Below are 13,484 nucleotides of genomic sequence, written 5' to 3'. Positions count from 1 at the left end.
TGATGTCCATCATTTTTTTGTACATTATTTTTTCAAAAACTTTAGAAAAGCAGGATGAGATTGAGATAGGCCTGTAGTTATTCATATCTTTATCATCACCTTTTTTGAAGACAGGAATTACTTTAGAAAGTTTCAGAGCTTCAGGGAAAGTACCTGCCTGGAAAGAACAGTCACAGAGGTGAGTTAATGGTTCAGCAATTGTGTGTTCACAATTTTTTATTACAGCTGCTGGGTTACCATCAATTCCAGCTGGATATGAATTTTTTTACTCTCTGAGGGCTTTTGCAACATAATTTTCAGTGACTTTGGTAATGAAAATTGAGGCTGCACATGTGTGATATTTTTGGTTTGCTGATTGGTAATTTGTGTTAGGATTATTTTTGACCAATTTTTCAGCTATGCTCGTAAAGAAATTGTTGAAAGAATTCACCACAACTTCGGGATTAGATGTAGATTCATTGTTGGGTTTGATTTGTGTGTTTGTGTGTGAAGCTTTCATTTCCCCACTTTCCCTCTTTATGGTATTCCACATTGCTTTTACTTTCTTGCTAGATTTGTCAATGTACTCATCATTTTGCATCCTTTTTGCTTGTCTTATCACTCTTCTTTGGATACATGTGTAGTTTTTATAGTATTCTGTTAGTTGGGGGGAGTCACTACTTTGTTTACATAACATGTGGAGTATTCTTTTATGTTTGCAAGAAATTTTTATAGCTGGTGTAATCCAACTCTTGTTTCTCTTATTATTATTATTTATTCTTACTGGTTTTTGTGGAAAGGCCTCTTCAAAGTGGTGGATCATTTTGTCAAGAAATATGTTGAATTTCATGTTTACATCATTGTTGGTGTACATCTCTGTCCACTTTTTTTTACTAAGGAGGGCATTTAGCTTGTTAAAGTTCTTGGGTGAAAAACCTTCATAAAGTTTTAGGTGGGAGTGGGTTTGAGGTATCTTTACTAACATCAACCTTTAGAATGACAGCTTGGTGGTCACTGAATCCTGCATTGTATACTTCTATAGTTGGGTTAAGTTTATTTCTATTTACAAAAATTTGATCTAGAGCTGTCTTGGATGTGGGTGTTATTCTAGTGGGCTCGTTCACAAGGCCATGCAGATTATAAGTTTTTGCAATGTTAATCAATGTCTCCCTGTTTCTGTTGTGAGTGAGAAAGTCTATATTAAAGTCACCACATATAATCACATCCTGTTTCCACTGACTTATTTTGGATAGAAACAAGTCCATTTGTAACAGAAAATCATTAATAGTACTGGAGGGGAGACAGTAAATTGTAGCTACAATTACATTTAAATCTGTAAGCTTTATGGCTGCACATTCAAAGATCTTGTCTGTTCCTATTTCCTTTAGGGTAGGAAGTGGGATAAATTCAATGTGTTGTTTGATGAAGATGGCAACCCCACCATGTCCATCATTTGATCTGGAGAAGTGTTCACACAATTTGAAGTTTGGCAGTGAGATTAACTTAACTACATCAGTGCTAGGCGTACTACTGAGATATCACTGAGTTCACTGGTCAGCAAAATGCTTAAGTCATCAGTTTTGTTGCTCAAGGCTTGGACAGTGTGATGATAGATTTTCAGGTCTGAGTGGGGTTTACTCAGGGGGCTCAAAGTCATATTTACTGAGTCACTGACCTTTAGCTTAAATTATGCTGTATTCCAGGTATGTTGACTTCCGAGCAGTAGTGCTGGTTCTGTTGGTCGACCTTGGCAGCAGACTCATCTCCCAGGTGGGCCTGAAAAGTATCCACATGCACTTCACACTGCTGAGGCATCACATTGACATTTTGGAGGAATGTCTCGATAATGTTCGCCATCATATTATTGCTCCTTTCAGGTTCCTGACCTTTTTGAGGGGTCAGGGGAATGTGTTTCGACTCTGTGGCTTTGTGACCCATTTGTCTAATGTAGTTTGCACAGTACGGCCACTATTACTCTTTTTATTTCCCATCGTGTTTGTCTTTATCCAATTGCTTATTAGCGTCTGTTTATGGTTTCTGACTTTTGGTTTCTTATTGTCCCCCATAGTTGTCAGGAAGGCCAGTCTATTGCAGATAATGTCCTTGCCACATTTGTTTAGGTGAAAACCATGTGTTGTGAATTGGTTTCTGGCTAGTCTCTCTATTTCAAAGTTCACAGCAATTCTTTTTTTGTATGCATGTTTTGCTAAATTCATTGCTTGTATCAGGTGGAGGTTTGCAGTATTAATTTTACTATTTAAATTATGAACATCATATCTCCTGGGTATAGGATGGATAATGATAGTCATTTTGTGACTTAGAGCGAGTATTGGTTCCAATGGTTCTACCACATGTTTCAACTTTAGATCGAGAGGTTTGTCTATGTCGTGTGTACTGATGCTTCTTGTCAAATTTTCCGCTTTTTTTTACCACCTCTTTTAGTGGGGAGCCAGGTTTTACTATGCTTTTTACCTGGTATGAGGGCCCTAGTTTGTCTTGCGGCATTTGAACACAGTCTCATCCACGGCTGTCACTTAATATTAGTACTTTCATTTTTTTCTGAGATTTTCTTGCTATGTAACGTTCTGGAATTTCTTTCATTTTTGTCCAGCACATATATTGGTGCTTGAGAAATTATGTTCATTGGCGGATTACTCATACACTTTGTGGCGGATTGTTCACTTTGGGTTAATTTTTGCGTAAGATCTTGTGCAATGTTAGACTGTATATTGACCTTGCTAGCATCTTGCACCAGGCGGTTATCAGAAGTTACACTTTTAAAATCACTTTCTGGTTCCATTTCACGTAGGCCTACCCTCACATTAACTTTGTTTTCTGTTGCAGTTTGTTTGCATGCAGATTGTACAGGGCTACGATCACATGTGGTGGTAGACAACACACGATTTCTGAGCATTGCATTCCGAGCACGATTTATGGCTTGACTATTTCTCGTAGTATGCTGACCTGCCAAACGCTATTTTTTGTTACTGATATTTACGTTCGGGTTGCGGATAACGAGTTCATTGTTTGTGGTTTTATTGGTTACTGCCAGTTCAAGATCATTACACTTCAGTAATAGTTCATGATACTTCGCCAGTAGGCTTTCATGCTTGAGTTTGAGGTCCATTATTTCTTGTTTCAACGATGTAATTATTCTCATTAAACACGTAGTCATCGTTCATCAATAACATTAAATATAAATTTAAGTCTTAGGAAGTACTTGATGAAGATATTTGTGTGGAGTGTGGCCTTGGATTTGTAAGGGAAATGTGGATGGTAAACAGTTCAGACGGGAAGAGAGTAGAAGCTTTTGAAATATGGTGCTTTAGAAGAATGCTGAATATTAGATGGTTGGATTGAAGAACAAGGTACTGAATCATATTGGAAAGAAAAGAAATTTATTGCAGAAGTTGACTAAAACATGGGATCAGTTAATAGGACACATCCTGAGGCATCAAAGAAAAGCCAGTTTGGTAATGGAAGGAAGTAAGAGGAGAAAAAATTGTAGGGAAGCCAAGGCATGACTGTAGGAAACAGGTTGCAAATGGACATTAGTTGGAGTGGTTAACACAGAGAGACTCAGGACAAACTAGCATGGACAGCTGCACCAAACCAATCTTTGGACTGAAGACCACAATGACATCAACATTTAGTTATTAGATTGTTTTATCTTCAGTATGTGCAGAGTTTATAAAAGAATTCAGTTTTGACGTTTGTGCCAGAAGTGCTTAAGTGTATGGCAGGCAAATGGGACCCACACTAAAAAATATTGAAACTGCATCACATCACAACCATGGAAAACACTCAATGCTGCATAGAGCATGGTTGTATACAATTGTACTAAGCAGGTACAACACTGAACTTTCATTGCTACATCACGAAAAATAAAAGGAGTGATGTATGAACATGTAGACCATAAGCTTAATACTTGTTACCACATGAGAATTTGAAAAGACTTAACGGGTAGTCTTTAATAACGATAGAGTGGAATGGGTGTCACTTTTATATGTTAATATATTTAAACAATTTAGAAGTAAAGGTAACAGCTTGTTAAATAATAGAAGCGTTGAATTGTTGAGAGGCACACAAAGACTTGATAGACTAAGTTGTGGAACTTAATCACAGTATAATTATTAAATTGTATATGGCTTATTTAATCATTGCTAATGTTCTCAATAATGATGCCTCGTAATAATGTAGACTTGTTTCTACTTCGTGTCTGTCTTCTTGTTACATAATGTGTTGTTGTAGCGACTCCCCTCTTTGCAGACTACACAACACGAAAGTGTCACCTGTAATTGAAAATGTTGCTGGCACACCATGGTGCAAGACCCCAGTCCTCAGCAGCAATGAACTGAATTTTCTCGTGCTGTTTCCCAACACCGCACTGCCTTGTTCACCATCTTGAGTGAAGCAGGGCAGAGAAATTATAAATACTCAGTACTTTGTCTTTGGCTTCTGTCACATACTCCACACCAGCCTTCGGTATTGTGTGGACAAACCAGCTTTGACAGTGTTTAGCCGTATCACCTGCAGGCTGCTGGTCTACAAGCTGCCTTTAAACCTGATGGTAGCGGGGCTCAAACCAGTGCCACCAAGAGGGGCCTACCATTGACTACATCTTATCTCTGGATGTCTCTGAGGGGTCCTGGGTTTGGCACTTTCACACCAGTTTGCTGTGCACTTGACTGATTACTAGGACCAGCCAGCTAAGGCCACACAAGCCACTGCTACTTTGCTGAGGCAACAGTCGGCCACTATGTGTACTCACAGTGCCGTAGGCCAAGCACACCGCTGTGTGTTATGCTGAGATAGCAACTGGTGCCTGGGGTTACATATGCCAGTGAATTGCCATCATAAACATCTCTATGAATGTCTTACTGAATAAAGAATGTTATCACTAATTGAGCTCTTCTGATTCCATAACTACTGGGTAGTTGGTAGTATGCAATTCATTATTGTGCACACACTGTCGTCAGACAACCATCCTGGAATTTAATAGTGCCCGCACCTCCAACACTATCACAAGTGTGTAAGCAGAATCTACTATTGCTCATATTCATTTTCTGCTGTTGGCAATTTTGGAGCCATTAACTTGTGGTTCAAAGTACTGTATTGTTTGTGTTTTATGCAGACATTAATTATAATTTTGTGATTGTACTGTTGTTCCAGGAAGGGGATAGAGTATTCACATGCTTGCCAGATAATGGAGGCTATGCAGAATATGTTACGTGCAAGAAAAACTATGTCTTCCCACTCTCAGAAAGGCTGTCATTTAGTCAAGGTGCAGGGCTATATGTGCCGTACTTTACAGCATATAGAGCTTTGGTGACTAAGTAAGTGTTTACTGTTGTTGTGTAATCAAATGTATTGTTGAAATTTATGGCTAAATATTGTTTGGTGTGGTTGTTAATAAGTGCAAATAGAGCCAACTTTCACAAAGTTAGTTTCTGCTGTACTTCTTACAAAAAGGAAAATGTGGCAAAAGGGGCTGTGTTAACATTAATGTAATGTGAATCAAAAGTAGCGTCTTTCTTTGGTGTGGTGGTATCACTGCAATTTAGGCTAATTTCTATTTATGAGAGACTCCAGTTGAAAAATATACTTGAGAAGGTAATATGACAAATAGGTGCATACTGTGCTACTCACTTGACTACCTAGGAGACTTCTCTGAAATGATTAAAATTGGGATACTTAACTACTAGCTGTACACAATCACATTTATAAAAATTGTTTAGCTTCCATTTTGTGTAATCATTCAAATTCTTTTCAGTCTCTAATGCTATGCACCCCTATTTCCTCTGTTCTTTGTATGTCTGTCTGAAATAATTAAAATGGAATACTTAACTACAAGCTGTACACAAACATGTTTATAAAAATTGTTTAGCTACCATTTTCTGTAATCTTTGAAATTCTTTTCAGTGTCTAATGCTATGCGCCCCTGTTTTCTCTTTTCTTTGTATGTCTTCTGTTATTGAGCACTCTATCACGTCGATTTGTCAGTCTCTTGCCTCTTCGAGCATGATATCCTCCACATCTGCTTATTTCCCTCGTGTTTATTCACTCTTTTCCCCTTTTTCTCCCTTTGCATCCATGCTTTTCTCCCTGTTAGACACTTTCCATGGGGTTGGGGACTGCTCAGGAGGGCACATAAACTGATTTACGATATTCTGGTAGATAAACATTATTTATTTGAACCATAAGAATCTTATTGTTAGTTTGTGGCACAAGGACAACACTGTTCTTTTGAGCTATAAAATTGGGATTAGATTCCTAATTTGAACCATAAGGATCGGATTGATCTTTTAAGCTGTAACACAAATTTAGGTTAATGGTGAAATGGAAATTAGCAAACAACCAGAGTACAGTCAAGCATTGAGTAATGGATGGTTAGCTGCATAAATGTGAACCTAATCATATTAGCGCAGCTTATGAACTGGTTATACTCTTGCTCACATACAATACAAATGGGGACACGCAAGCCGCTGCCTCCCTCTGCTCCCCCCTCCCCTCCCCCCCTCCCCCCCCCCCCCCTCCCCCCTCTCTCCTGACCATCTGCAAGTTTTCCCACTTTTTGCCCTTTTTGTTATCCAGTGTTTCGACTGTTCCTTTGACTGGTATGTAGTGATATATTTATTTGTTTGTTTTGTGTTAGTTATGTTCAGGTAATGGGTGATTCCGAAGGATGTGAAATGTGCCAAATTGTCCTTAACTCAAATATAACTCACGTAATGTTGAGACTGGGAGGCGACTCCAACAGTGATGGGGGAAACAACAGTACAGAGGTCAGGATGGAGCACAGCTTCTTTTGTTTGGATGTGGGTTGAGACTGGTGGTGGTGGTGGTGGTGGTGGTGGTGGTGGTGACGAATTGAGTGGCAGACGTCTAGTAAGATATCCCTGAATAAATTCCTTTTTTTTTAGTTAGGTACAAAGGTGTGGTCACTCCTGAAGTGGAGGCTGTTGGTCCTGAGATGACATAGTGAGCCATAGAAGTTCAGCGAGCCATCACCATGTTGGCAGTGGTGTGCATAGCTAGGATTACCTGTTTATCTCAGCAGGAAGAGGTAGCTGACAGGCAGTGCACACCATGGCCTATACAAGGCATCTATGTACAAGCTGTGTGCCTAACTCAGGCTGTGGAATACAGCACAGAGAAGGACTGTACTCATATCCTAGATCCCAGCTTGTCATAGGGGTTGTGGCCCGCCCTGAGCAGTAATCAGCAACAAGGTGATCCACAAGGAGTGGAGTGCAGTGGCAGCTTAGTCAGCAGCTAACAGTCTAGACTCAAACACACATCCCGGGAGGTGGACATCCTCAGGAGATAGTCACCCAGTAAGTGACTTGGCAGATGACGTGTAGTCTGCATATAATATGCTCACACTGGTTCCTGTAGCGTCTGGGAGCTTATGTCCAAAGTATATGATTGGCTGTACCACTGTGTACAGCAAATGGTCTCCATCTAGAAGTTGGAGGATGGTGCTGGAAGTGTAGCTAGACATCACGTACACACCTGGATAATATCAGAGAATGAATATATTTTAGAGAGAGAGAGGACCTGATATTCAAGTACTGTTTATGTGATCCTGGCTAGCTAGTGTTTTTCTCTTCCCAACACTTTAGCCCAGAAAGTAAAACAAGTTAGCATGCTCACTCATCACCGTAAAGCACCTCGTTCCTTATGTCGCCGTTTTGTTGTATCAGCATCAGGCAGTTCCGTGCTCCAGACTAGGTCACGGTACAAAAATAAATAAGAAATACAAATTAAACAAGACATCAACTACAGAACGTGACTCCAAGTAATGGAAAATTATGTAACACTGTTGAAGGGTAGGTAATATACGAAAGCAAAGTTAAGCTACATATTACAATAAATAAATAAATCCATGAATACCAAAAACCACATTTTCACATGCCTATTATTGAGCACAAAATAAAATTAATTAATTAAAACTAGTTCTGAAGCTGTTGTACAGTTTGTAGTGGTATTCATTTCCTCTCAGATGTTCACTGAGCATGTAAAAAGATTTCTCCATTAGGTACTCTCTGAGATTCATTTGAATTTTAGCAATTGTTTATCAAGACATTTGATACGTAGTTGTAATGCATTAAAGAGCTTAATGTTGGGGTAAGAAACTCCTTTTTGAAGCAGAGTACGACTTTTCAATTCAGTGTGCAGACAGGTTTTGGTTTGTGTGTTGTAGTGATGATATCTGCTGTTGTCTTTGCATTGAGAAAAGTTAGTACAGACAAAAGTGAACAAGGAAAATATCTACTGTGAAGAGGTGGTAAGGATCCTAATGGTGAAAGAAGTACACGATGTATTTTTCTGATGACTTGTTTGAGTGAGCCTTGAGCAGCCGCTGGTGAAGTATCAGTGCAGCAGCAGTGCAGTAGCGAGTCGCATATTTAGCTTTTGTAATTTGATTCTTAATTTCTTTCTGAGTGTTTGTGCGCTTGCATATTTAATTACATAAAATCCTTGCATATTCTCGTATTTGAGAGGAGTAACATTGCTTATTGATAGTCGTAGAGTATAAATTTGCAGACCCGTTAGATATTAGCATTAGGTTGGATAGGGTGTGTGCGTGCTGTGTGCGGGCACAGGAGGAACTGGCCGCAGTTTGCGAGCAGCTGAGTGTGCTGTTGGCCACGGTCAGCCGCCTTCAGGCTGATGCCTCAAGGTGCAGCGACGGCGGAGGGTCTGGCTCGTCGCTTGAGACACCCCAGGTGTCGCTTGCTGCGTCCGCTGACTCAGCCGCCGAGGCACCTTCTAGTGTACCCAGCGCCTTGGGGCCGCCCTCACCTCAGGGTGAGCGGCGGACTGCAACGCGTTCGCGTCGCTCGAGGTGGAGGGCCAATGTGGAGGCTGGCCGGGTGGCCTTGCCCGTTCATCCTGTCAGTGGACAGGTGGCCGCTCCTTCAGCAGGGCCCGAGCAGGCACATGGGGGCAAAGGCTTGCTGGTTATTGGGAGCTCCAACGTTAGGCGGGTGATGGAGCCCCTTAGGGAAATAGCGTACAGGGCTGGAAAGAAATCAAACGTGCACTCGGTTTGTCTGCTGGGGGGCCTCATCCAAGATGTAGACGCGGCCTTGCCTGCGGCTATCGAGCATACGGGGTGTAGTCATCTGCAAGTAGTTGCCTGTCGCTTGGTTTCTGAGCCGATCCTCAGTTCATACAGGCGGCTGGCGGATTTGGTGAAGACCACTGCCCTTGCACGCAGGGTGCAAGCAGAGCTCTCTGTTTGCAACTTCGTTCCCAGAGTGGATCGGGGTCCTTTGGTTTGGAGCCGAGTGGAGGGTCTCAATCAGAGGCTTCGTCGACTCTGTGATGGTCTTGGCTGCAGATTTCTAGACTTGGCTATTGGGTGGGGAATTGTAGGCCGCCCCTAGATAGGTCAGGAGTGCACTGCACAAAGGAAGCGGCTACTCGGGTAGCAGAGTACTTGTGTCATGCACATGAGGTTTTTTTTTTAGGCTAGGCAGTAGTGCGAGGTGTTCTGTGATGAACACTCACCAGTCGACGTGCATGCAGGGAAATCAGGACGCTCTCAGTATAAAGATACTTCATCTATCAAGATATTAGCAGTAAATTTTCAGTGTTTGGAATAAAGTTCCTGAATTTACTGCCCTCCAAGAAGCGTGTGGCACACAAATTATTCTCGGGACTGAGACCTGGCTGAATCCTGAGATAGGAAGTTCTGAAATATTTAGTGAGGGTTGGAACGTGTATCGGAGAGACAGATTACACACTGTAGGAGGTGGTGTCTTCATTTCAGTTGACAAAAATATTGTGTCTACTGAGGTCGAAGTAGAGTGTGATTGTGAAGTTACCTGGACACGTTTAACAGGGCTAGGAGAAATAAAGTTAATTGTTGGGTGTTATTACTGGCCACCAGGTTCCACCGTGACAGTTCTTGAATCATTCAAATGGAGTCTACACTCTATATCGCAGAAGTACCCAGATCATGCTATATTAGTCGGAGGCGACTTCAACCTACCTAGTATAGACTGGGATGTCTATGGATTCATTACAGGTGGTACAGACAAGCTGTCGTGTGAATTACTTTTGAACACATTATCTGAAAACTGTCTTGAGCAGCTAAATCGACAGCCAGTGCGTAATGGAAATATTTTAGATCTGGTAGCCACGAACAGACCAGACCTCATCGACGGTGTCAGTGTTGAGACAGGGATTAGTGATCATGATGTTGTCATTACGACTGTGGTTACAAATGTTAAAAATTCGGTCAAGAAGGCTAGGAGAGTATTCTTACTAGAAAGAGCGGATAAGCAGTTGTTAGCATCCCATTTAGTAAATGAATCGACTTCATTTCCTTCCAGTACGATGGACGTGGAAGAGTTATGAGCAAAATTTAAACACATTGTAAATCACGCATTGGACAAGTATGTGCTGAAAAAGTGGGTTACGGATGGAAAAGACCCACCGCGGTTTAACAGCGTAATTTGGAGGATGCTCAGGAAGCAAAGACAGTTGCACTCGCGGTACAAGAAAGATCGGGAGAATGAGGACAGGCAAAAGATAGTAGAGATTTGTGCTGCTGTAAAAAGAGTGATGCGCGAAGCATTCAACCACTACCACCATCATACCTTAGCAAAAGATCTTGCTGAAAACCCAAGGAAATTCCGGCCTTACGTAAAATCAGTAAGCGGGTCTAAGTCTTCCATCCAGTCACTCACTGACCAGTCTGGCCTGGCAACGGAAGACAGCAAAACGAAAGCTGAAATTTTAAATTTAGCATTTGAGAAATCTTTCACGCAGGAGGATCGTACAAACATACCGACATTTGAGTCTCGTACAGATTCCCGTATGGAGGACATAGTGATAGACATCCCTGGGGTTGTGAAGCAGCTGAATGGGTTGAAAATAAATAAATCGCCAGGTCCTGATGGGCTTCCAATTTGGGTTTACAGAGAGTACTCTACTGCATCGGCTCCTTACTTAGCTTGCATTTATCGTGAATCTCTTGCCCAACGTAAAGTCCCGAGCAAATGGAATAAAGCGCTGGTGACGCATGTATATAAGAAAGGTAGAAGGACGGATCCTCAAAATTACAGACCAATATCCTTAACATTGGTTTGTTGCAGGATTCTCGAACATATTCTCAGTTCGAATATAATGAATTTCCTTGAGACAGAGAAGTTGCTGTCCATGCATCAGCACGGCTTTAGAAAGCATCGCTCCTGCGAAACGCAACTCGCCATTTTTTCACATGATATCTTGCGACCATGGATGAAGGGTATCAGACGGATGCCATATTCCTTGACTTCCGGAAAGCGTTTGACTCGGTTCCCCACTGCAGACTCCTAACTAAGGTACGAGCATATGGAATTGGTTCCCAGGTATGTGATTGCTCGAAGACTTCTTAAGTAATAGAACCCAGTACGTTGTCCTCGGTGGTGAGTGTTCATCGGAGGTGAGGGTATCATCTGGAGTGCCACAGAGAAGTGTGGTAGGTCCGCTGTTGTTTTCTATCTACATAAATGATCTTTTGGATAGGGTGGATAGCGATGTGCGCCTGTTTGCTGATGATGCTGTGGTGTACGGGAAGGTGTCGTCGTTGAGTGACTGTAGGAGAATACAAGATGACTTGCTCAGGATTTGTGATTGGTGTAAAGAATGGCACCTAACTCTAACTATAGATAAATGTAAATTAATGCAGATGAATAGGAAGAAGAATCCCGTAATGTTTGAATACTCCATTAGTAGTGTAGTGCTTGACACAGTCACGTCAATTAAATATTTGGGCGTAACATTGCAGAGCGATATGAAGTGGGACAAGCATGTAATGGCAGTTGTGGGGAAGGCGGATAGTCGTCTTCGGTTCATTGGTAGAATTTTGGGAAGAAGTGGTTCATCTGTAAACGAGACCACTTATAAAACCCTAATATGACCTATTCTTGAGTACTGCTCAAGCGTTTGGGATCCCTATCAGGTCGGATTGAGGGAGGACATAGAAGCAATTCAGAGGCGGGCTGCTAGATTTGTTACTGGTAGGTTTGATCATCATGCGATTGTTACGGAAATGCTTCAGGAACTCGGGTGGCTGTCTCTGGAGGAAAGGAGGCGTTCTTTTCATGAATCACTACTGAGCAAATTTAGAGAACCTGCATTTGAGACTGACTGCAGTACAATTTTACTGCCGCCAACTTATATTTCGTGGAAAGACCACAAAGATAAGATAAGAGAGATTAGGGCTCGTACAGAGGCATATAGGCAGTCATTTTCCCTTGTTCTGTTTGGGAGTGGAACAGGGAGAGAAGATGCTAGTTGTGGTACGAGCTACCCTCCGCCACGCACCATTTGGTGGATTCCGGAGTATGTAGGTAGATGTAGATGTAAATGTAAATGCATTGAACTTTCTTGAATAGGTTGTTACTCAGAGAATATAATAGCATACAACATTAATGAATTAAAGTAGCCAAAGTAGGAATGGTTAAAGGTATCTGCTTCAGCTTCTGAAGCAATAACCTGTACTGCAAATATGACTGAGATAAGTCTTTTAAAAAGCTGAAGAATGTGGGGCAACTATTTAAATTTCCTGCTGACCAATTACATTTGCTGTCTATATAAGCCCCCAGGAATTTTGTATCCTCACCTTTTTGCTTTGATTGAATTTTGAACTTTGTTAATTTCTTAAAGATTTATTTGTGGTGTATTGAACCTCATTAGTGAGAGACGATTTGGAGGAAACCAGTTTGACATAAATGAAAACTTCGTTCAGTTTGTTCAAGATTATTATCTGAAAATTTGTCAATGATAAATTGTAATCATCTGTGAAATGGGCAAATTACTCTTTTTATCAGAACAAAAAGAAATGTCATTAATGAAATTAAGAAAAAGCAATGGATCTAAAACAGTGGGTCCCATTTAGATGAAAAAAGTTTTCTGGATGAGCCATTCAGCATAACAAAATGGTTCAAATGGCTCTGAGCACTATGGATTCAGCATAACAGTCTGCTCTCACTTCTGTATGTGTGACTGAAGCCACGAGCTGACAGCTCCACAGTATAAAGACGAGCATGAGAATCAAATGTATTATTGTTGAGGATATTGTGGAAGGTAATTGGAGAGGGAGACGAAGAGATGAATACACTAAACAGATTCAGAAAGATGTAGTTTGCAGTAGGTACTGGGAGATGAAGAAGCTTGCACAGGATAGAGTAGCATGGAAAGCTGCATCAAACCAGTCTCTGGACTGAAGACCACAACAACAACAACAACAACAACAACAACATTGTGGAAGGTGAGATGACATATGATCAGTCTGTGTATTGGTTTTTCAAGAATTTTGGAAAAGATGGTTAAAAGCAAGATTGGGTAATAGTTCATGAAATTAGGTTTATCACTTTTTTTAAATTGGGTATCACTACTGTCAGTTTTAGTGTTTCAGGGACAATTTCTACTTGCAGAGAAGTATTGAGTATGTTGCATAAAACTGGATGTATGCATTTATAACAATGTTTCAGTAGAAATATTGC

The 13,484-nt window shown here is 41.1% G+C and overlaps 1 protein-coding gene across 2 annotated transcripts in view; it reads left to right on the top strand.

Annotated features, from left to right (window-relative positions):
- The window catches only part of LOC126480936 (zeta-crystallin-like), a 163,438-nt gene that overhangs the window by 79,250 nt on the left and 70,704 nt on the right, over positions 1 to 13,484 (top strand). For both annotated transcript variants that reach the window (XM_050104350.1, XM_050104349.1), the window contains one exon: positions 5,152 to 5,315. In XM_050104350.1, coding sequence (XP_049960307.1) covers positions 5,152 to 5,315 — 164 coding nt within the window. The remainder of the gene's footprint in view (positions 1 to 5,151; positions 5,316 to 13,484) is intronic.

This window comes from Schistocerca serialis, chromosome 5 (assembly GCF_023864345.2).
Source record: "Schistocerca serialis cubense isolate TAMUIC-IGC-003099 chromosome 5, iqSchSeri2.2, whole genome shotgun sequence".
NCBI lineage: Eukaryota > Metazoa > Arthropoda > Insecta > Orthoptera > Acrididae > Schistocerca > Schistocerca serialis.
This window is presented reverse-complemented; position numbering and strand designations above follow the sequence as displayed.